Here is a 25,881-nt window from a genome sequence, read left to right as displayed (position 1 = left end):
TGGTTTGGAGTTTGGTCACTAGAAACATAGATGGCTCAGAGATACCAGTTCTTCAGCTATCTTGCAAACAGCTAAACAAACTTCTAGTCAGTGTGGGACGAAGCCTGTGGTTGTGGTACATATTGATGACATAAGGAGGTATAGGAGAGAGGTTGTGGAAGCTGAATTCAGATTGTTAGGAAGGTCACTGGTTGGAAGCATTTCAGAGAAAAGCTACTAGTTTCATGCACGGGGTCAGCTAGACAGAGCTCAGCATCTCAGTATATGGATATAAAGACCTATAAAAAGAGAGTGGGTTTAAATTAGACCCTGGATGGGGTACACTTTGGGGTAGAGAGAGCCTAGATAGATGCGATGAATTCCACCTTAATCAAGAGGAACCAGACTATTGACACATATGAATAATAAAGTTTTTGGGACTTGGTTAAACTGGAAATTGGAGCAGAACTGACAAATGTTGAGCAATCAAGTCTGATGAAGACATCTGTTAGAGAAGTCAGTGATACAGATGTATCTCTATATCAAGTGAAGGATAGGCTAGAACTACAGCAGAACCGGAAACGTCAAGGTCACAGAGCCAAATTCTGTTAAATTAAGTCAGAATACTAAAGACTTTTGTAGAAGTAGACACATGGTTAAAAACAAAAACTACAAATTTCTGAATATAAGTGAATGAAGCCTAAAAGCAAAAAATAGTTCATCTGAAAGTAGAAGAGGATCTTGCTATAAGAGTGATTACTGAAATGTGGTGGAATGACAAAAATCGGTGGGATATTATGTCTGCCTAAATTCCACAAAGGAAGGCTAGATTGTGTAGAAGAAAGTACTTCTGTTTAAAAGATTACGTAGTGATCGAAGTTCCAAGGAGATGTGATCATGAAGTTGAATCTGTAGGGATACATAGAGTGAAGATAAAATTCAAATTTGACAGGTACAAAGTAATGCACACTGAGTAATTCAAATTATTTCCTCTATAAACTTCACTGGGTTCTAAATTAACTGTATTAACCTAAGGAAAAGACTTGGAGCAAAATCCTGCCCCTTTCGAAGTAAAAGGCTAAATTCCCATTGACTTCCCCAGAGCCAGGATTTAATCCGTGAGTGTTGTTATAGACAGGTCCACGAACACTTGTGCTCAATGTCCAGCAGCCGTCAAAAATCAGTCACGCTAGACTGTATAAGAAATTAGATGGAAAAATATGGAAAGCATTATATCATCATGTAAATCAATGGTACATTCTTATTTGGAATACTGCATTCAGTTCTTGTCACCCCCATCTTCACAAGAACAGATTTGGAGAGTGTCTGAACATGGACAATAAGACTGATTAGAAACATGGAAAAGAGAGAAAAGATTGGAACTGTTCATTTTAGAGAGGAGATGAACAGGTGGAGCATAATAAAAAAGGAGTTTGATCAGTAATGTAGTCACCTTTTATGGTAATGAAAGATTAAGGAATGTTCAGTGAAATTGAAAGGTAGCAAATTCAAAACTGGTAAAAAGAAATACAACATACTGTGGTCATTAAAGGGACCAAGAGCTTAACAGGATTCAAAAAAGGATTAGACATTTATATGAATAACAGCAAGTATTTAAAAAATAAATAAGAGCCTTGAATGGGATGTAAATCATTAAATTGCAGGGTATAAACCTACTTCTAACCTTTGGGTTTTAGGAGGAAACTTGCCCTGTAGAGCTGCTTCTTCTGAAGCAGTTGGTAATGCTCATTGTCGCATAGGATACTGGAGTAAATGGAACTACTGGTCTGATTCAGCATGGAAATTCCTGTGTTCCTATCTATATTCTGACTTTGGATATGCTTCATATTGGAGTTATGTTGTTTATGATCCACCAAAACTGGGTCCCTATATTTTTTGGATTGCAGAGTTGATTCTGAGAGAGTTTTTTTTTTTAATAATCTAGTACATTACTTTGAAACTAATGAACACGTTGAAAGGTTTAATTATTTGTATTTTGTCAGTGCTGTGACCTAGAAATAATTTAGTCTGAAATTTGTTTTTGGATTCTTAAGGCTTTGTAGTATGTGATTTTTAGCAGTGGTTTTATTGCAAACAAATTTCTAGAGTTACATCACAACTCTGCAGGGCAGTAAGAAGTTACATATGACTGTCTTAGGAAGGGTGGTCCCCAAATATCTCTGGCTCTGAGTAATTGAATTTTACATAATTGGTAACACCAAAAGCAAGTGGTTAACTGAAGAATTTCAATTTAAGTATTCAGTGTAGATCCCTACTCTTAGGAGGACTTGAACTTCTGACACTGATGGCCAGAATACTCTGGAAAGCAGTGTATGCTCTATGCAGAGCTGAATATTGTGAGATACAAAGAAATGTAGCTCCATTTCCATCTCATACCTTTAGACTAGTATGTGAGGTTTCTGCTCTCTGGCTCCTCAACCTTTTATCATTATGTCTGTTTCTAGGCTGGGCACATTACTGTAAAATAGGATGTAGAAGGCATTTTTGGAGAAAAGTAGATAAACAAGTTATCTTTCATAATTTTAATGTGCTGAAACTGAAAAAAAAAAATGTTTACCAGGGTGAAGTTTGAACATTTCACTTTCTAAATTGGAGATGATAATTTAAATACAATTTGAAAAATTAGTATATTTCTATGGTTTTTATTCCACTACATACAGTTATTATATATTCCGCACATTGTTTAGACAAGCATAATTTAACAGTTTCTACATATGCCAATGTGCTCCTTGCAGCTACAGGCTGCAATCTATGCCAGTGTGGCATTTCTGCAGCTACAGCATTGTGATATACATTCTTTGATGCATCCACAGTGGTAATTTCTGTACAGCTGTCAGGTATTGGCTACATTGACATAAGCTTGGGTATCCGTCCTCCATTGTGTTTGGTCCAACCCATATTCTCCAGTGGGATAGCTGCATTTGCTTGCCTCCAGATCATGACTTGAAAGTGAGCTCTTTGGGTGTAATAGCATGGTGCATCTCTAGTTGGGACAGAGCATCTGGTGATAGATACTTGGAGAAGAATATCACCCATGCTTTGTCACAGTTGTTCCTCATCAGGCAAATTGTACGTGTTACAACTCTTCTGCTGAAATGGGAAGGATGATCTACAGAATCAACCAACTTCCTTAAAGTCCCTGTTTCTCCATGAATATTGTCAAAGCCATTTTCTTGCTGTGCCAAGCAATATGGGAAACTGTATCACAGCCTGTCAGGACATGGAAGGAGAGTATTGTTCCTATGTCTGCTTCACGATATACAGGCAGAAGCTTCATTCAGATAGTATGCACAAGAATGTGCATAAAAAAAACCCAAATACAATTTGCTGCAAGGCATTTTGTCAGTGTGCTACTAACAGAAGAACGTCAGTGTCTTTTGCTGACACGATGACACAATCAGCATCTATATGCATACAGTGCAGTACAGTCCTGGTGTCTGCCTCTTCATGGTCAGCTTTGCAACTCACTTGTGTCCACAGGTGGGTTTGATGTACGGTCTTCTTTGAACCCTCCGGATATGAAAATTGTTTTGGTATGTGGAGCATTGGGTAGGAGTTTTTCAGAGATGAAAGAAGGCAGATCAGCTTTATTTTTCGGATGGGTCAAGTGGTCTGGTGAGCAGTTGAGTGGAACAAATCTGTCTTCAATCATTTTCCAAATTGTTCTAGAAGCTTTGGAGCACTTCTGTTGCATCATTCCGTTAATAGAATCCTGTGTGTACTTGTCAAAGGTATAGTCCTGCTGAAATGCTGTCCAGAATGATGAACTCACTCCACAAAAACGTTTGCAAGGTTTCCAATGATTGTACATTGAAGAGGTTTTCCTAGTGCCATTACATGTTTTTGGCTATCCATCACCAGAGAGGATGTACTATCAAGTGTTATCTCACAAGGAGAAGGATCTTTGGTTAACATGTCTATCATAACAGGCTTATTTCTAACTTCAGACACCTGTTTACCTCAGCAAGAGTAAATGGAACTAGCATTAGCTCAGGACACAATGTCCTTATAGGCAGTAACTATGCACTTAGTATCAGAAGATCAGCCTTTATTGTGACTACCTTGTCTTTGCTTTTCATTTCTTTTCCAGCTGCATAGAGGGAGGAAAATGTCAGAGCCCTTGTCCTTTTCATGGAATTTGGTTTGGGCACTTCCTTCCTTTGGTGTCATGAGCCTTTCCTGAACAAAGATATTAAGGGCATTTCTGCACTACGAAATTAGGTTGATTTTATAGAAGTTGATCTTTAGCAACTGATTTTATACAGTTGATCATGCATGTCCCCACTAAGCGCATTAGGTCATAGAATCATAGAATATCAGGGTTAGAAGGGACCTCAGGAGGTCATCTAGTCCAACCCCTGCTCAAAGGAGGACCTATCCCCAGTTTTTGCCCCAGATCCCTAAATGGCCCCCTCAAGGATTGAACTCACAATCCTGGGTTTAGCAGGCCAATGCTCCAACCATTGAGCTATCCCTCCCCCTCACTGAGCTATCCCTCCCCCTCCCCAGGTCAGCGGAGTGCATCCTCATTACCGTGACTAGTATCGACTCAAGGAGTGGTGCACTGTAGGTAGCTATCCCGCAGTCCCCGCTGCCCATTGGAATTCTGGGTTAAGCTCCCAATGCCTGAGGGGGCAAAAACATTGTCACAGGTGCTTTTGGGTACATGTGGTGAGTCTCCCCTCCTCCCTCTCTCGTTGAAAGCAATGGCAAAAAATCATTTTGCGCCTTTTTTCCTGGATTATCCGTGCAGACGCCATAGCACAGCTGTGCACTGCTTTTGTGAACATTGCAAACACTTGCGCATTATCCTGCAGTATGTGCAGAACCTAGCTAGGAGCCGCCGGCATGAGGAAGATTCAGAGGAGGACATGGACACAGACGTTCCTGAAAGCACGAGATGTGGCAGTTGGGATAGCATGGCGGCATGTTGATACAGTGGAACACAGATTTTGGGCCTGGCAAACAAGTACAGGCTGGTGGGAACCGCATAATGTTGCAGTTATGGGATGATTCCCAGTATCTGCAAAACTTTCGCATGCGTAAGGCCACTTTCATGGAACTTGTGAGTAGCTGTCCCCCACCCTGAAGCGCAGGAATACCAAGATGAGACCTGCCCTGACAGTTGAGAAGCGAGTGGCGATAGCCATATGGAAGCTTGCAGTGCCTGACTGCTACGGTCAGTCGGGAATCAATTTGGAGAGGGCAAATCTACCGTGGGGGCTGCTGAGATCCAAGTAGCCAGGGCAATCAATACCCTTCTGCTAAGAAGGGTAGTGACTCTGGGAAATGTGCAGTGCATAGTGGATGGCTTTGCTGCAATCAGGTTCCTTAACTGTGGTGGGGCGATAGGCGGAATGCGCATTCCTATCTTGGCCCTGGACCACCTTGCCAAAGAGTACATAAACCACAAGGGGTACTTCTCAATGGTGTTGCAAGCACCGGTGGATCACAAGGGCCATTTCACCGACATCAACGTGGGATGGTCAGGAAAGGTGCATGACACTCGCATCTTTCTGAACTCCAGGCTGTTTGGAAAGCTGCAAGAAGGGACTTTCTTCCTAGACTGGAAAATTACCATTGGGGATGTTAAATTGCCAATAGTTCATAGAATCATAGAATATCAGGGTTGGAAGGGACCTCAGGAGGTCATCTAGTCCAACCCCCTGCTCAAAGCAGGACCAATCCCCAACTAAATCATCCCAGCCAGGGCTTTGTCAAGCCTGACCTTAAAAACTTCTAAGGAAGGAGATTCCACCACTTCCCTAGGTAATGCATTCCAGTGTTTCAACACGCTCTTAGTGAAAAAGTTTTTCCTAATATCCAACCTAAACCTCCCCCACTGCAACTTGAGACCACTACTCCTTTGTTCTGTCATCTGCTACCACTGAGAACAGTCTAGATCCATCCTCTTTGGAACCCCCTTTCAGGGAGTTGAAAGCAGCTATCAAATCTCCCCCCTCATTCTTCTCTTCCGCAGACCTAGCCTACCCCTTGCTCCCACAGCTCATGATGCCGTACATTGGCAGCCTGGACAGCAGTAAGGAGCAGTTCAGCTATAGGCTGAGCAAGTGCAGAATGGTGGTAGAATGTGCCTTTGGGCGTTTAAAAGGATACTGGTGCAGTTTACTGAGTAGGTTAGACCTCAGTGAAAGCAATATTCCTATTGTTATTGCTGCTTGCTGTGTGCTCCATAATATCTCTGAGAGTAAGGTGGAGACGTTTATGGCGGGGTGGGAGGTGGAGTCTGATCACCTGGTAGCCAATTTTGAACAGTCAAGCATCAGGGCAATTAGAAGAGCACACCGAGACACGCTGCGCATCAGAGAGGCTTTGAAAAACAGTTTCATGACTGACCAGGCTATGGTGTGACAGTTGTGTGTGTTTGTCCTTGATGCAAAGCTGCCCGCTTTGGTGAATGTACTTCCCTGTAAGCTTAAATCCCCCTCCCCCCTTTGACCATTATCTGGCACAGGAAATAAAGTCCTTATTGTTCTGAATCCATTCATTATTTATTAAAAAAAACTTGAGATCACTGGCAACGCTGACTAGTAAAAGGAAGCCTGGGTGTACAAAGCATTTGATAACGGGGTGTGGTGGGGGAGGAGGGAAGGACAAGGCCACATTGCTTATTGTAGCCACACTATAAATCAAAGCTGTTTGAATGACAGCCTTCTGTTGCATGGGCCATCCCCTGGAGTTGAGTGGCAGGGTGCCTGGAGCCAGCCTCCCCCTGTGTTTTTAGGCATCTGGATGAGGAGGATATGGAACTTGGCAAGGAGGGCAGGCGGTTACACAGTGGCTGCAGCAGGGGTCTGTAGTCTAGTTTCCTTTCCTGCAGCTCCACCAGACACCTCATCATGTCTGTTTGCTCCCCCATTAGTATCTCCTCCTGAGTATTATGATCACGCTCACTGTATGCTTTCCTGGCCTCTGCCACCAATGCCTCCATGCATTCAGCTGTTCCGTATCAGTGCAGGAGGATTGCATGAGCTCTGAAAACATGTCATTGCAAGTGCTTTTTTTTTTCACCTTCTAATCTGCGATAACCTCAGGGATGGAGTTGATGCGGGGAGCATAGAAACGCTTGCAGTTGCAGGGGGAAAAAAACGGGAGAGTAGGCTTTACAGAAGATACATTTTTGAGAACAAAAGGGGAGACTCTTTCACAGTGAATCAAGCAATTCACAGCAGACAGTTGTTGAAAGTGCTGTCCAGAACGGTCACATTGGAGCACTCTGGGATAGCTCCTGGAGGCCAATACCATTGAATTGCACAGTGCTGTGTCTACACTACCCGAAATTCAACCCAGGAAGGTTGATTTTAGTGCTGCTCTCCTTGTCAGGGAGGAGTACAGCAGTCAATTTTAAGAGCTCTTTAGATCGGCGGCAGGGGGTTGATTGTTTAGACGCATTCATTATAAAATCGACGTAATGCTGCTAAATTCGACCTGACCTTGTAGTGTAGCGTAGTTACTTCTGGCCAAATATTTCCTCATTCAGCAGAGCTTCCTGAGTCACTTTTGTAGCCAAATCTTTCTTTGCAATGTTTTGCAGTGTGCTGGAGGCTGGCTCACTAGTGAATAATTTGAATTTTTGAAGTATCATTAGCTCTTTATTTTCATCAACATGGTCACCTTGCTTTTGTGCTGGTGTTGATTCATTGTATGTCATTTGAAGATCAGATCCAAGACTGAACGATTTGCTGGTTTGGATTGCAATTTGGGTACATAGGTTATAGGAGAGAGCCCATCTGCTGAGTGCTAAGGCCATAATTCCGATACCTTTAATTCCTTCTCTTTTACCAGTGACATTGAGGCACTCTTGAGAGTGATCCAGATCTACCTGAGAAAGGGATGCGAAGGAATTTGACAGGCACTAATAATGTTTGTCTCTGAAACAGGCTGAGCATGTAAGACAATTAACTCATAAGTACCATCAAGATGTAAAACAAGTTTTTCTTTGAAGGTTGCCGTATGACTTACAAATGAATGTGGGACCTTTCCACCAGTTTCATTTGAGAGAAAACAATGAATACATACCTGTGAAAGTTCCAAAACACAGCCTTTTTCTGCTCAGTGCTTTAACTCATTTCTAAGCCAGACCATTGCCAAGTCAGTTCCACTGTGAGGGATTTGATGCTTAGTTTTTGTTGCTTTTCTCAAGAAATGCTTATAGCAATTGGGTGGTATTTCCCTTCTGTGATTATAAGGTCACTTACACCAGCTACATATAGACTGAGTTCATGTTCATACTCTGCTACCTCAAGTATTTTTTTTTTCATTTTGAATGTTGTTACAGAAAAGTTTTTTTGTTTGAAATGTCCATCCTGACAGAAAATTCAAAGACTCCAGTTCATTGGGGGAACCTTACTCTGAAGCACTGTTGAGGTTTTGGTGATTGTAAAACAAGATTAGATTTGCTGTTCACCCTTACTGGTTGATGAAGTAGCTTCAACAGATTTACGAAGTCTGCTAATTTTACTGTTATTTGTTTATATTGATAAATGTCTTCATTCAGATGGAAGAGCTATTTGGAGTCTGTCAGTTGCATCCCTGTTTTGGAAATCCCTGAGTTCATCTTGCATTGGCTGCCTCTTGTATTGTAACCAATACCTGTTCCTAGAAGCAGAAATAATCCTTTTTCGTTGTTGGCAAATAATGCAATGTCCATAAGATAAATATTGAGGGATACTTCAGGTATAAGATTGCATCTGTTTCATCTTTAGAATAATGACGATGAAAATAAATATAATTAATAACTACCACATGAATATTGCATACATAATAAATATTTGCTAGTATGTATCTTATGCCATGCCATAGGTATCTAAATCAATACTCAACTCATTTACACTGTAAGCAAAAGCCAGTTAGGTTAGATTAGTGTTTCGGCTAATGATTAGCTAATAATAATTTATATTTTTGAAAGAGGAGAACTTATGGAAATAACTATATCATAGTGTGTTGTGTATGATTCTTTGTGTAATCCTTATCAGTGCATTTAACTCCTCCAAAAATACCTGGAAAAGTAGTTAGTTTACTTAGTCGTAAATGTCATTCTCACTGCAAAACCTAACAAAATTTAAGTGCATATCATCACATGACTAGAAGAAGTAGAGTATGATCTTCAGCAGATATCATTCCCTGCATTTTCTGATAGTACAGTATTCCAAATTGGGAATGTATTCCATATTTAGTATCTCTCTTTTACTTTCTGTTTATTTTTTTTAATTACAAATGGTAACCATTTTTCTTTTTTGTTTTTACTTATCTTGAAGTTCAAAATTCAGTTTGGTAAACATCATTTTCAGATTCAGCCCTTGGTTTTAGGATTAGTTATTTATTTAGTTAAAATTCTTTAGTTCCCCCCTCCCCCAACTTCACCCATTGGCAACGAAATACTTCCTCTCAGGCTATTTATGCCTTTGGTGTTCAGGCAAAATCTCTCTAGACTCTGAGTCCTATCTATCCTTCTGTGATGCTTCTGTGCCCCTGAATGATGGGCACATCAAGTGCTTTTCTTGTGGATGAAAACCATATCCCAGATCAGTACTCCATCTGCCACTCCTCAGAAAGGACATAGAGATCCAGGGATATTAATCCCCAGCTTTTCCTGTTCGAGCATTCAATGGGAGCAGCAGATTCTATGATGAGTGAGACCCAAACAGAAGTGGGACTGTGGCCCTGTGAGCTGGGACTCTGATCACCTTGAGCCACTGGTACCAGTGATGTGGATGTGGCTCGAGCATCTGCTGCCTTTCCAGACACCTCTGAGCCCAGCACTGGCTCCTGGTACTGCCTTGAGCTTTTCTAGCTAGGGCAAAAAGAAGCACAGCTCCAAAACTAACTCTAGACATCAGGCTCCCTCTCCGACACAGATTGGAAAAAAAATTGGTCACCATGTCCATGACTCTTCTAAAGTCACACCTTCTAAATCAGTGACGAGCCTGGCTCTACAATCACTCCTGAGACCCCCTTACTGAGCGTGCCAATAAGTATGTTGCCACTAAACCATATCCAGGGAAGCTCTCCTGCTTTAGTACTGATTTCCTCTGTGCCAGTCTTGGTGTTGCAACCATTGATACCAATCATACTGGTACCAACCAGATTTTCAATATCAGTGGGTTCTTCTGAGTAGGCAACAAGAATCCTAAATCTAGTACCAATTATGATACCAAGACCCACGATACCAATACCTATAGTACTCTCACTCCTATGGGCATTATAGTGCCCCCTCATCCTAGAGCACCAGTAACACCAGGGAAATCTGACTCCTCTTTGACATCTATTCCATCACCTCTTCCTCCCCATCAACCCATTAGGGAGCCATCATCTGAACCCAACCCTTGTTCATCCTCACAGAACCAAGGCTGAGATCTCATTCTCTGGCTAGACTCCGGAGCACAACTAAGCCATCTGAGCCAACATGGGTGACAGGAATAGAGCCCCTAGAGGATTAAGGAGAGGGAAGTGTTGACTACCAAGAGGAAGATGTCTTCTAATCCGCCTGCAGTTCCCTCACTATCTCCTCCCCCGTTCTGGAGGATACTGGAACTTCAAATATCCTTTCCCCTCCAGATGACTTGAAATTCTTCCAAGATCACTTGAGCCATAGTGCTAACACTCTGGACATACAACTCAAAGTTGTCTAAGACAATTGATGACATTTTTTGATAGTCTTCATTCTTCTGCAGCTGACAGACTAACTATGCCAATCAATGGTGGGTTTGAGCCTGTCAAGGCAAATCCATCCTGTATATCTCCCACAACTAAGGCCATGTCTACACTGCTGCAGTTGATGCTCTCTCCCATCGACTCCGGTATTGAAGCTGCCCGAGAAGCATCTCCTGTTGATACAGCACGGTGTAGACACCTTGGTAAGTTGACCTAAGGTACGTTGACTTCAGTTACATTATTCACATACAGAAGTAGCATAACTTAGGTTGACTTACTGTGGTAATGTAGACAAGGCCTAAGAGAGCTGATCAGCATTACTAGCCCTTCCCCTTCCCTCCCACCCAAGAGGTTTCAAATATTTCTACATGAACTAAGCTGTGTGCTGTTAGGTATTTGGAGTACATGAGAAATCTAAACAGCTGGCAGGTCTCAAAATGACATTGTAGGACAATGACCCCAAAAGGCTGGAACTCTTTGGCTGAAAGGTCTGTTCTTCCACCAGTCTCCAAATGCACATAGTAAATTATCAAGTTGTTCTAGTGAAATGTGACTACCTCCAGTGGAATAAAGTGCTTCAGTTTCTGGAAGAGCTGAAGGCCATCTCAACTGGAGGCCAATTTGTCAAGACAGTGTTGCTTCTATCACATCTGCCTGTGCTATGCCTACCTCAGTTTCCATGCACAAATTACCATGATTTCAATGCTCTGGCATTTCTAAAGAAGTCTAGATAATAGAAGACCTGACCTTTAAGGGGCTGCAGCTATTCCACAGCAAGACAGATACTGCTGTCCATACTCCAACTCCAGAGCCACTCTGTGGTCTTTGGGCCTCTATATCTTATCTCTAATCCAAAGACATACAACTGTCAAGTGCTCTTCAGACAACTTGCTTCTCTTACCAACAACAGAAGACAGTTGGCCTTCTTGAAAAGGCCTCATTGTTCAAGAAGTTCAGCCTCCATTGGTACTATCCACATGGCATCATCAACCAGGCATCAGGTTTGATGACTTTTGACAAGAGCCCTGTACCAATTCTTGTGGATCCCCTCATTTTGGCAATAGCCTTGCCTTTCTTTTGTCAGCATAGGCTGGAATCACGATGGACTGGTGGGTCCTGGAGATAACTGACAAAGACGATTTAGTGTGATTCCATCTCTACATATTCCTCCACCCACTTCCTCATTCCTCTTCAGGGATCCTTCTCATGAGACATCATTAAGAAAAGCAGACTCCCTATTGCAATATGAGCAGTAGAAGAGTTGTTGCAGGAGGTTTTATTGCTCTTATTTTCTCATCTCGAAGAGGTCTCTGCTCCATTCTAAATCTGAGAAGACAAAACAGATTAATCCACCTTAAGTTCAGAATGGTGACCTCAGTCTCAATTATTCCCTCAGAGGACCACCAAAATTTGTTTGTGACACTTGACCTTGAGGACACCTATTTTTACCTGGCAATTTATGCAACACACAGAAAATACTTGCATTCAGTAGTAGAGAAACAACCACTACCTGTATACATTTCTACCCTTTGGTCTGTGCACAGCACTAAAGGGGTTTGCCAAACGATTGACACTCGTGGTTGCTCACTTACGACATTCAAGGCATTGACATACCTCTCCTGACAATTAGCTAATGTGAGGAAAATCCTCTTGTGACACTCTGTATCTATCTACAGTACCCACCTGCTGAAGTGAAGAAACAGATTGACAGAGCCGGAAGAGTACCTAGAAGTCACCTGCTACAGGTCAGGCCCAACAAAGAAAATAACAGAACGCCACTAGCCATCACCTTCAGCCCCCAACTAAAATCTCTCCAACGCATCATCAAGGATCTACAACCTATCCTGAAGGACGACCCATCACTCTCACAAATCTTGGGAGACAGGCCAGTCCTTGCTTACAGACAGGCCCCCAACCTGAAGCAAATACTCACCAGCAACCACACAACAGAACCACTAACCCAGGAATCTATCCTTGCAACAAAGCCCATTGCCAACTGTGTCCACATATCTATTCAGGGGACACCATCATAGGGCCTAATCACATCAGCCACACTATCAGAGGCTCGTTCACCTGCATATCTACCAATGTGATATATGCCATCATGTGCCAGCAATGCCCCTCTGCCATTACATTGGCCAAACTGGACAGTCTCTACGTAAAAGAATAAATGGACACAAATCAGATGTCAAGAATTATAACATTCAAAAACCAGTTGGAGAACACTTCAGTCTCTTTGTTCCCTTGATTACAGACCTAAAAGTTGCAATTCTTCAACAAAAAAACTTCAAAACCAGACTCCAACGAGAGACTGCTGAATTGGAATTAATTTGCAAACTGGATACAATTAACTTAGGCTTGAATAGAGACTGGGAGTGGATGGGTCATTACACAAAGTAAAACTATTTCCCCATGTTTATTCCCCCCTTGCACCGCCCACTGTTCCTCAGACGTTCTTGTCAACTGCTGGAAATGGCCCACCTTGATTATCATTACAAAAGGTTCCCTCCCCCCTCCGCTCTCCTGCTGGTAATAGCTCACCTTAAGTGATCACTCTCTTGTTACAGTGTGTAAGGTAACACCCATTGTTTCATGTTCTCTATGTATATAAATCTCCCCACTGTATTTTCCACTGAATGCATCCGATGAAGTGAGCTGTAGCTCATGAAAGCTTATGCTCAAATAAATTTTAGTCTCTAAGGTGCCACAAGTACTCCTTTTTTTTCTGTATCTCAAAGTAGCACCCTGGAACCCCCATATGCACCATTGTGATATGACTATAATATGTTTTGTACAAAGTTTGCCTTGTGAGATATCATTTTGTAAGTCTTGATCTGTTGAACAATAATATCCTGTTGGATTTTATGCACGATTGTATGTGAAATTATGAAGTATTTCTATGTGTTACTGAAATATGCCTTTCAATTGCAACAAAGGAGGACTCAGACAGCGTTAATGGCCCATCAAGAAATATGCCTTTCAATTGCAACAAAGGAGGACTCAGACAGCGTTAATGGCCCATCAAGAAAACAATCCACTATCCCGGAGGCTTCTTATGAAGGCACATACAAAATGGAAACTGCTTGACTAATGGGGACTCACTGACCCCCATGTCACAGCAAGCATCGTTCTAGCAGCTGGAAGAAGGTATGAAAAGAGACAGTGATATCACCACTTGGCATTTCTACTTCCCCCCGCACCCCCGTATCTCAATACCTAGAGGAAAAAGACTTTGAACTGGGGAGGAATGGTCCCAGCCTGGAAAGGGACTCCAGTCTGTGTATTGAGGAACTGTAACCTGCGTGTACCATCTGTTAGGGTGAGACATTGCTTGATTTAAATCTTGCTTAGTGTGCTAAGTGAAAAAGGAAGTGATATTTTACCCATTTAATCAACACAAGAACCAGGGGTAAAATAACACTTCCTTTTTCACTTAGCACACTAAGCAAGGTTTAAACCAACACAAGAATTAGACTGTGAATTTATTTTTGTTTCTTAGGTAACCAACTTTGATCTCTATGCCTGCTAGTTAAAATCACTTAATCTGTTTTTTTGTTGTTAATAAATCTGTTTTATAGTTTACCTAAAACTGTGTTTTGGTGGAAGTGCTTGGGAAATCTCAGATCGGATTACAAAGGCTGGTGCATGTCCACTTTCCTATGAAGAGGAGGCAAACTAAGTAATGAACTTACACTGGTCTGGCTTCTGACCAGTGCACAACAGTACAGTTTGGGGGTGCAAGGCTGGGGAGTTGCGGGGGAATTAGCTGGAGGCTCTATTTTGATGGTTCATGAGTGGATGCAAGATCATTCATGTAACACAGTTGGGTGTATCCCTTCCTGTGGATGTCTGTATAAGTGCAGTGGCTGTTAGGCTTGTAGCTTGACATCAGCATCAAGAGGCAGCCCAGGTTGGTGGGACAGATGGCTTAGTAGTCCCAGAGTCCAGGTTGCACCCCAGGGACCCATCACAGAGGTGAGGTGACCAGTTCTTTATGCACAATCCTGACCTCATCTCCCTGGGACTCAAGTAAATTAAAGTTAACTCCAACGCGAATCATAAAGTTTACAGAGGTAGTCATGGACTCAAAATAAGCAAAAGTTTACATCCCTTTGGAAAAGTTTTCACTACAACTTCATCTCTAGCCTCCAAAAACTTGGAGAACTTGCCTCAGATTTCTGGGGCATAAGAACATAAGAATGACTATACTGGGTCAGACTAATGGTCCATCTAGCCCAGTACCCTGTCTTCTGAGTGGCCAGTGCCAGATGCTTCAGAGGGAATGAACAGCACAGGGCCATTATCAAGTGATCCATACACTATCATTCATTCCCAGGTCATTGATGGACCTATGCTCCATTAATTTATCTTATTCTTTTTTAAACCCAGTTATAGTTTTGGCCTTCACAGCATCTCCTGGTAACAAGTTCCACGAATTAACTGTGTATTGTGTGAAGAAGCACTTCCTTATGTTTGTTTTAAACTTGCTGCCTATTAATATAATATAACCAGGTGACCCTGGTTCTTGTGTTGGTTAAAGGGGTAAAATATCACTTCCTTTTTCACTTTCTCCATGCTATTAATCGTTTTATAGACCTCTCCTCCCTTAGTCATCTCTTTTCTAAGATTAACAGTCCCGCTCTTTTTAATCTCTCCTTTTATGGAACCTGTTCATTTTTGTTGCCCTTTTTTGTTGTTCTGTCCAATTCGAATATATCTTTTTTTGAAATGGGGCAACCACAGTACAGTAGAACCTCAGAGTTACGAACTGACCAGTTAACCGCACACCTCTTTTGGAACCGGAAGTGCGTAATCAGGCAGTAGCAGAGACAGAAAAGAAAAAAAAAATAGCAAATACAGTATAGTACTGTGTTAAACATAAGCTATTAAAAAATAAAGGGAAAGCAGCATTTTTTTCTGATAATAAAGTTTCAAAGCTGTATTACGTTAATGTTCAGTTGTAAACTTTTGAAAGAACAAGAACAGGTATAACGTTTTGTTCAGAGTTATGAACAACCTCTGTTCCCAAGGTGTTCGTAACTGAGGTTCTACTCAATTCAAGGTGTGGGTGTACTTTGGATTTATATAGTGGCATTATATTTTCTATCTTATTATTCATCCCCTTCCTAATGGTTCCTAACATTCTGTTAGCTTTTGTGACTGCAGCTGCACATGGAGCACATGTTTTCAGAGAACTATTTATGATAATTACAAGATCTTTCTTGAGTGGTAAGAGCTAATTTAGAACCCATAGTTTTGTATGTGTAATTGGGGTTATTTTTTCCAATGTGCATTACTTCACACTTATAAGCATTGAATTTCAACTGCCCTTTTGTTGCCCACTTATAAAGTTTAGTGAGATCTCTTTGTAACTTGTCACAGTCAGCTTTGGACTTAACTGTCCTGAGTAATTTTGTATCATCTGCAAACTTTGCCACCTCACTGTTTATCCACTTTTCCAGATCACTTATGAATATGTTGAACAGCACAAGTCTCGGTACAGAGCCTTGGGGGACCCCACTGTTTACCTCTATTCTGAAAATTGACCATTTATTCCTGTACTTTGTTTCCCGTCTTTTCACCAGTTACAGATCCATGAAATCACCTTCCTTTTTATCCCATGACTGCTTTGTTTGCTTAAGAGCCTTTGGTCTGGGACCTTGTCAAGGGCTTTCTGGAAATCCAAGTACACTATATCCACTGGATCACCCTTGTCCACATGCTTATTGACTCCCTCAAACAATTCCAATACATTGGTGAGGCATAATTTCCCTTTACAAAAGCAGTGTTGACTCTTCCCAACAACTCGTGTTCATCTGTGTGTCTGATAATTCTGTTTTTTACTATAGTCTTAACCAATTTGGTTGGTACTGACATTAGGTTTACCAACCTGTAATTGCCAGGATTGTCTCTTGAGCCTTTTTTTAAAAAATTGGAGTTACATTCGCAATTCTCCAATCATCTGGTATACAGGCTGATGTAGGTGATAGGTTATATACCACAGTTAAAAGAAAAGGAGTACTTGTGGCACCTTAGAGACTAACAAATTTATTAGAGCATAAGCTTTCGTGAGCTACAGCTCACTTAATCAGATGCATGAGCTATAGCTCACAAAAGCTTATGCTTTAATAAATTTGTTAGTCTCTAAGGTGCCACAAGTACTCCTTTTCTTTTTATGGATACAGACTAACGCGGCTGCTACTCTGAAACATACCACAGTTAGGAGTTCTGCAATTTCATATTTGAGTTCCTTCAGAACTCTTGGATGAATACCATCTGGTCCTGGTGACTTATGACTGTTCAATTTATCAATTTGTTCCAAAACCTTCTATACTGACACTTCAATCTGGGATAGTTCCTTAGATTTTTCGCCTGAAAAGTGTGGCTCAGGTATGGAAATATCCCTCACATCCTTCACAGTGAAGACCAATGCAAAGAATTCCTTTAGCTTCTCTGCAATGGCCTTGTCTTCCCAGAGTGCTCCTTTGCACCTAAATTGTCTAGTGGCCCCACTGACTGATTGACAGCTTCCTGCTTCTGCTGTATATAAACAGATTTTTGCTGTTAGTTTGTCTTTTGCTACTTGCTCTTCAAATTCTTTTTTAGCCTGCCTAATTATACTTTTACACTTGCAAGAGCTTATTCTCCTTTCTGTTTTCTTCAGTAGGTTTTGACTTCCGATTTCTGAAGGATACATTTTTGCCTCTAAGCCCCTTTTTACTGTGTTTAGCCATGGTGGCGTTTTTTTGGTCCTCTTACTATTTTTTTGTTTGGGGCATACATGTAATTTTTGAGCCTCTGTTATGGTGTTCTTAAAAAGTGTCCATGCAACTTGCAGGCATTTCACTCTTGTGACTGTTCCTTGTAATTTCCTTTTAGGAGTCTCCTCATTTGTGTAGTTTCCCCCTTTTGAACTTAAATGCTACTATGGTGGGTTTCTTTGGTATTCTTCCCCCTACAAGGATTTTAAATGTTATTACATTGTGAGTGGTAATACCTGCACCACTTATGTACACAGGGTGTCATGTACGTAGATGGTGCAGGTTGCCAGCCTTCAGTCCTGGTCTCCTGAATTGGTGGTAGAACGAGATAAGGAAAAAGGTACTCTTTCGTGGAGTTGGAGTGGGTTTTTTCCATTACACTAATGATACATGAAGAGCTCACCTAGACTACTTCCAGATGCTGAGTGTTTGGTTCCCACAAGTTTCATCTCAGAGCTTACAAAGGAACAACTACATTGGAATGATGTTCCTCCAAAACATTCCTGCCTCTGCTGAAAGGGAGCCACAGTCCAAATTCTATAAGACAATACTATGCCATGCATTATACTTACCAGGAAGAGGGAGCAAGTTTATCACTTGTCAGTCAAGAAGCTTTTGAACCTTTGGAACTGCTCCATCTGACATCAAATTGCACCCTGCATCTCCCAGGTGTGCACAATGATTTATCAAGTTATCTGAGCAGGAAATATATGACCAATCTTAGAAATCCAGGTCTGGAAGGGACCTGAAGAGATCAGTGTACTCCGTCACCCTGGGTTGAGGCAGGATTAAATATACCTACACCATCCTTGAAAGATATTTGTCTAATCTGTTCTTAAAACCTCCAAAGACTCTGTCCAACAACCAATATTTCACAATTAGGGACTGCTAAGATTGAACTCTTTTCCACCAATCACATCACCAAATTTGCACTTTTTCAATCCGGGGGAGGCACAAGTTCAAGTTTCCTACACAATGTTTTCTTGATACCCTAGAAGAAGGACTGCTTCTACTGACTTTCTTAGTACTTTTGTTAGGACTCTGGGTAAGGCAGGGTGCAACATCTGTGATTCTGATAGCCCCTGAATCAGCCAGACAGTTTTCATTCTCAGACTTGTTTTGTCTATCAATATGGCTCTCAATTTCCTCAGCTGACCTGCTCCATCTTATCTCTGAGTTCTGGACAAATTTTTCACCAGGATTTTTCACCTATGCTTGACTGCCCCGATATAGATTGGCTAAGCAACATGGACAAAAGTTGCCCTTCAAAAGTCAAAGCAGACTTCCATAAGAACAATATACGAGTCCAGTGGAAAAGATGTTCTCTGTGCCTTGGAACAGCACCTTAACCCACTAAAAGAGCTGGCTGAGGAGATCTTTAGCCTGCTGATAATTTTTAATAAATCATGTAATACCAGGGAAATTCCAGAAGACTGAAAAGCAGTTAATGTACCAATATTCAAAAAGGCGAGTTAGACCAGTTAGCTTGACATCAGTTCTGGGCAAATTAATGGAAAAACTGGTGTGGATTCAATTAATAAAGAATTAAAGGATAGGACTATAGTTAAACCATTCAATATGGTTTTATGGAAAATAAGTCTAGTCAAACAAACCTGATTTAATTTTTTGAGATGACAAGTTTGGTTGATGTAAAAGACTTAGGTTTTTGAAAGGCATTTGACTAAATACCACATGGCATTGTGATGAATAAATTATCACTATACAGTATCAATAAAGCATATGTTAAGTGGATAAAGAAATGGGTAGCTCACATCTCAAAAAGTAGCTGTCAATGAGGAATCATTGTTGAATGAGGATGTTTCTAGTGGGATTTCACAGGAATCAATACTAGGGCCAATGCTTTTCAACGTTTTCATTGATTTAGAAATAAAATCACTGCTGATTAAAATTTGCAGATGACCAACAGATTGGCAGAATGGTAAATAATGGTGAGACCGGGGCAGTCATGCAGAGCAATCTGGATTGCTTAATAACCTGAGGCCATAAAAAGAAATTTTTTTACTACCGAGTTATATTTAGGAACAAGGAATTGGGGCCACAGCTACAGTATGGGGAACCGTATCCTGGAAAACAGTGACTCATCAAGCCCTGGGATCGCTACCCCTTCCTGCTTCTCCACGTGGGCACCAATGATACTGCCAAGAATGACCTTGAGCGGATCACTGCGGACTATGTGGCTCTAGGAAGAAGAATAAAGGAGTTGGAGGCGCAAGTGGTGTTCTCGTCCATCCTCCCCGTGGAAGGAAAAGGCCTAGGTAGGGAGCGTCGAATCGTGGAAGTCAACGAATGGCTACGCAGATGGTGTCGGAGAGAAGGCTTTGGTTTCTTTGACCATGGGATGGTGTTCCATGAAGGAGGAGTGCTGGGTAGAGACGGGCTCCATCTTACAAAGAGAGGGAAGAGCATCTTTGCCAGCAGGCTGGCTAACCTAGTGAGGAGGGCTTTAAACTAGGTTCACCGGGGGAAGGAGACCAAAGCCCTGAGGTAAGTGGGAAAGCGGGATACCGGGAGGAAGCACAGGCAGCAATGTCTGTGAGGGGAGGGCTCCTGCCTCATACTGGCAATGAGGGGCGATCAACAGGTTATCTCAAGTGCTTATATACAAATGCACAAAGCCTTGGAAACAAGCAGGGAGAACTGGAGGTCCTGGTGATGTCAAGGAACTATGACGTGATCGGAATAACAGAGACTTGGTGGGATAACTCGTATGACTGGAGTACTGTCATGGATGGTTATAAACTGTTCAGGAAGGACAGGCAGGGCAGAAAAGGTGGGGGAGTAGCACTGTATGTAAGGGAGCAGTATGACTGCTCAGAGCTCCGGTACGAAACTGCAGAAAAACCTGAGTGTCTCTGGATTAAGTTTAGAAGTGTGTGCAACAAGAGTGATGTAGTGGTGGGAGTCTGCTATAGACCACCGGACCAGGGGGATGAGGTGGATGAGGCTTTCTTCCGGCAGCTCACGGAAGCTACTAGATAGCATGCCCTGATTCTCATGGGTGACTTTAATTTTCCTGATATCTGCTGGGAGAGCAATACAGCGGTGCATAGACAATCCAGGAAGTTTTTGGAAAGCGTAGGGGACAATTTCCTGGCGCAAGTGCTAGAGGAGCCAACTAGGGGGGGTGCTTTTCTTGACCTGCTGCTCACAAACCGGGTAGAATTAGTGGGGGAAGCAAAAGTGGATGGGAATCTGGGAGGCAGTGACCATGAGTTGGTTGAGTTCAGGATCCTGACGCAGGGAACAAAGGTAAGCAGCAGGATACGGACCCTGGACTTCAGGAAAGCAGACTTCGACTCCCTCAGGGAACGGATGGCCAGGATCCCCTGGGGGACTAACTTGAAGGGGAAAGGAGTCCAGGAGAGCTGGCTGTATTTCAAGGAATCCCTGTTGAGGTTACAGGGACAAACCATCCCGATGAGTCGAAAGAATAGTAAATATGGCAGGCGACCAACTTGGCTTAATGGTGAAATCCTAGCGGATCTTAAACATAAAAAAGAAGCTTACAAGAAGTGGAAGGTTGGACATATGACCAGGGAAGAGTATAAAAATATTGCTCGGGCATGTAGGAATGTTATCAGGAGGGCCAAATCGCACCTGGAGCTGCAGCTAGCCAGAGATGTCAAGAGTAACAAGAAGGGTTTCTTCAGGTATGTTGGCAACAAGAAGAAAGCCAAGGAATGTGTGGGCCCCTTACTGAATGAGGGAGGCAACCTAGTGACAGAGGATGTGGAAAAAGCTAATGTACTCAATGCTTTTTTTGCCTCTGTTTTCACTAACAAGGTCAGCTCCCAGACTGCTGCGCTGGGCATCACAAAATGCGGAAGAGATGGCCAGCCCTCTGTGGAGATAGAGGCGGTTAGGGACTATTTAGAAAAGCTGGACGTGCACAAGTCCATGGGGCCGGACGAGTTGCATCCGAGAGTGCTGAAGGAATTGGCGGCTGTGATTGCAGAGCCACTGGCCATTATCTTTGAAAACTCGTGGCGAACCGGGGAAGTCCCGGATGACTGGAAAAAGGCTAATGTAGTGCCAATCTTTAAAAAAGGGAAGAAGGAAGATCCTGGGAACTACAGGCCAGTCAGCCTCACCTCAGTCCCTGGAAAAATCATGGAGCAGGTCCTCAAAGAATCAATCCTGAAGCACTTGCATGAGAGGAAAGTGATCAGGAACAGCCAGCATGGATTCACCAAGGGAAGGTCATGCCTGACTAATCTAATCGCCTTTTATGATGAGATTACTGGTTCTGTGGATGAAGGGAAAGCAGTGGATGTATTGTTTCTTGACTTTAGCAAAGCTTTTGACACGGTCTCCCATAGTATTCTTGTCAGCAAGTTAAGGAAGTATGGGCTGGATGAATGCACTATAAGGTGGGTAGAAAGCTGGCTAAATTGTCGGGCTCAACGTGTAGTGATCAATGGCTCCATGTCTAGTTGGCAGCCGGTATCAAGTGGAGTGCCCCAAGGGTCGGTCCTGGGGCCAGTTTTATTCAATATCTTCATAAATGATCTGGAGGATGGTGTGGATTGCACTCTCAGCAAATTTGCGGATGATACTAAACTGGGAGGAGTGGTAGATACGCTGGAGGGGAGGGATAGGATACAGAAGGACCTAGACCAATTGGAAGATTGGGCCAAAAGGAATCTGATGAGGTTCAATAAGGATAAGTGCAGGGTCCTGCACTTAGGACGGAAGAACCCAATGCACAGCTACAGACTAGGGACCGAATGGCTAGGCAGCAGTTCTGCAGAAAAGGACCTAGGGGTGACAGTGGACGAGAAGCTGGATATGAGTCAGCAGTGTGCCCTTGTTGCCAAGAAGGCCAATGGCATTTTGGGATGTATAAGTAGGGGCATAGCGAGCAGATCGAGGGACGTGATCGTTCCCCTCTATTCGACATTGGTGAGGCCTCATCTGGAGTATTGTGTCCAGTTTTGGGCCCCACACTTCAAGAAGGATGTGGATAAATTGGAGAGAGTCCAGCGAAGGGCAACAAAAATGATTAGGGGACTGGAACACATGAGTTATGAGGAGAGGCTGAGGGAGCTGGGATTGTTTAGCCTGCAGAAGAGAAGAATGAGGGGGGATTTGATAGCTGCTTTCAACTACCTGAAAGGGGGTTCCAAAGAGGATGGCTCTAGACTGTTCTCAATGGTAGCAGATGACAGAACGAGGAGTAATGGTCTCAAGTTGCAGTGGGGGAGGTTTAGATTGGATATTAGGAAAAACTTTTTCACTAAGAGGGTGGTGAAACACTGGAATGCGTTACCTAGGGAGGTGGTAGAATCTCCTTCCTTAGAGGTTTTTAAGGTCAGGCTTGACAAAGCCCTGGCTGGGATGATTTAACTGGGAATTGGTCCTGCTTTGAGCAGGGGGTTGGACTAGATGACCTTCTGGGGTCCCTTCCAACCCTGATATTCTATGATTCTATGACTATGAAAAGGATTTAGGGGTCATAGTGGACATGTAACTCAACACTTTCCCAATGTGATTCTGTGTCAAAAATGGCTAATGTGTGTATAAACTGGGGAGTAGTGAGTAGGAGTAGGGATATGAATTTTTACCTTTATATATGGTATGGCTAGACCAATTGTGGAATACTGCATACAGTTCTGGTGTCTGTGATTTTAAAAGGGTGTTGAAACTTTGAAAAGGGTACAGAAAAGAACCACAAAGTGATTTGAGGGCTGCAGAACAATGCCTTACAGCGGGGGTGCCCAACCTACGGCCTACATGGCCCACCAGAGCATTTTGATAAGACCTGCAGCCTGCTTCAACACAGTATATTAACAGCCACTTCATTAGCATTTGTCGTCATGTTTACATCATTTTAATTTACATAAGTGGGGATTTAACTGGGAATTGGTCCTGCTTCGAGCAGGGGGTTGGGCTAGATGACCTTCTGGGGTCCCTTCCAACCCTGATATTCTATGATTCTAAGTGTGTAACTGGACAATACTGTACATAGAAACAACCTACCTAAATACATACGAAGCAAGTTGAACTTAAATATAAGTCAATGAACTTAAAATATAAGTCAGTACAGGTGACTTTAAATCTTATTAAAATATGTGGAATCTGTTTGGCCCACACAAGGTTATACTTAGGTTTATGTGGCCCTCCTATGTAATAAGGTTGGGCACAGGAAGAGACTTTGGGAGCTCAGTCACTTTAGCTTATCAAGAAGATTAGAAGGTGACTTAATTATGATATATAAATTCCTTCACAGGAGAAAATACTGGCTTACTAAAGGTGATTTTAATCTAGCCCAGAAAATCAAATAGATGATGTGTTGCCTATGAGGAGAACTGCTTAATGGAGACTTGTAAAGTAGCAATATGAAGTTCCAAACACCTTTACCAAGCCAGGTTTGGGGTGTGCCTTGTGAATTACTGCACAACAGAAGAAATCCTGCTTTCCAGTAGGATTGTGAGGGGGATCTCAATGAGGGAGATGCTTACAGAGATTCTCCTCTCTTAAGTCACAGGAGGAAATGTTCTGGCACATGGGTGATCAAACATAACTATTTTGCTGCCCCAAAAAAGTAAGTGTGCATTAAACGGTACAGTCAAATTCCTATTTTAGAATCACATTCACATAAAGTTTCCTGTTACAAATAAGGTCTTGGTCTATTACAAGTCCATTTAAAAAATCTAGTTTAATTTTCATTTTTCATTTAACTCTTTGCATTTCTCTCAGGTAATGAAAATGGATCAAGGATTTGCTTTAATTTTACATTGAAATATAACAATATAAGCCAATCAAAAAGAGTCGTTATTTGCTTGTAACAAAGACTGCTGTTCAAAGGATGGCCATGATATAACATGAATTTATTTAGCTTAACAAAGAAAAGATTTAAGGGTGACTTAATTACAGTCTGTAAGTACCTACAGGGGGAACAAATATTTAATAATGGGCTTTTCAGTCTAGCAGTGAAAAGTATAATGCTAGAAATTGAGGCAACACAAATTCAGACTGGAAATAAGGCGTAAAAATTTAATTAACCATTGGAACAATTAACCCAGGTCATGGTGGATTCTCCCTCACTGACCATTTTTAAATCAAAGATTAGATGTTGTCTCTCAAAGCTATGCTCTCGGAATTATTTTGGGGAAGTTCTGTGGCCTGTTATACAGGAGGTCAGACTAGATGATCACAGTGGTCCCTTCTGTCCTTGAATATTTCATATATTCATAGATTTTTAAAGCAGTTCTATGCAAAATTTGTGTTTTTTCTTTTCAGCTTTAATAAAATATATACGACCGGTATTTGTGTCTCGGTCAGACCAGGATTCTCGCAGAAAAACTGTTGAAGAGATAAAGAGACGTGCTCAATCTGATGGCAAATGGCCACAGGTATGGTATAACCTCTTTTATGTGATATTTGACATTTGTTGGTTTTGAGAAACAAATTTTAGTCTTTTTTTCTCCATAGAGGAAACGCTAGACCAGTGGTTCTTAACCTGGGGTGCACGCACCCCCTGGGGGTGTGAGATACCCTTTCTGGGGATGTGAGGCCAGATTTTTTTTAGAAGGTAAATCTTCGAAAACACAAATTGAGCACAGGCACATAAGTACAACTATTTTGTTTCGTCAAACCTATATATTTATTAACATACTTTTTTTTAACAATTACTGAAATATACAAACAAAAATATATCTAGGTTTAAAGAACTGACCTACTTCAACAATTTTTGATAAGGGGTGTGAGAACATATTTTGATTTTTGATAAGGGGTACGAGAACATATTTTGAGTGTAAATACACTAGATTAGATAAAACAAGTTTAACTAAAAAGAGATTTTGGGAGTACAAGTGATGAGGCATTAAAGTCAGAAATGGTTACAAGAAAAATAAAGATAAAACTTAACTAGTGCCTTATTTAACAAACTACACTAAGCAAAGTTTATTTCACCACATACTCTCAGCAGTCTCACTGACCAAGCTTCTTAGGTCAGTGTTACCAGATTTGTCCATTACCTTGGGGTACGCTCATTTCTTAGGGTTACTCTTCTGGGGGTAGGAGAGGAGGTTCTGTAATTCTGTCAGTGTACTGCTTGTGTCACGTGTTTTCATATGGAGCTCTACTTCTCCCTTCTGCAAGTTCCCTCCCAAAGGAGCTGTCCTGCAGGATCTAGGTTCCCCAGGGCTGGGTTCCTCCCGCCCAGGAATCACAGACACACACACACACACCATGTCCGTTAGCATGTGTGTGGTCCTCTGAGCGGACCGGGTCAGTCAGCACTCCCAAGCTTTCACCTTATATGCCCTTGGACTCAGAAGGCTGGGTCGAACAGCACTTCCAAGCTGCCACCCTCATATGCCACGGCCACCACACCAGAATAGAATATGCCTGAGCAGACTGGGTTGAGCAGCACTTTCAGGCTGCCACCCTTATCTGCCCCTGGACTCAGCAGGCTGGGTCG

At 42.1% G+C, this 25,881-nt stretch overlaps 1 protein-coding gene across 1 annotated transcript in view; it reads left to right on the top strand.

Moving 5' to 3' along the window:
* The window catches only part of LPCAT1 (lysophosphatidylcholine acyltransferase 1), a 178,636-nt gene that overhangs the window by 18,651 nt on the left and 134,104 nt on the right, over positions 1 to 25,881 (top strand). Inside the window, exon 4 of the mRNA XM_073332457.1 lies at positions 24,699 to 24,811. Coding sequence (XP_073188558.1) covers positions 24,699 to 24,811 — 113 coding nt within the window. The remainder of the gene's footprint in view (positions 1 to 24,698; positions 24,812 to 25,881) is intronic.

This window comes from Lepidochelys kempii, chromosome 2 (assembly GCF_965140285.1).
Source record: "Lepidochelys kempii isolate rLepKem1 chromosome 2, rLepKem1.hap1, whole genome shotgun sequence".
Lineage (NCBI taxonomy): Eukaryota > Metazoa > Chordata > Testudines > Cheloniidae > Lepidochelys > Lepidochelys kempii.
Note: the sequence above shows the minus strand (reverse complement) of the source record. Positions and strands in the feature narration are given on the sequence as shown.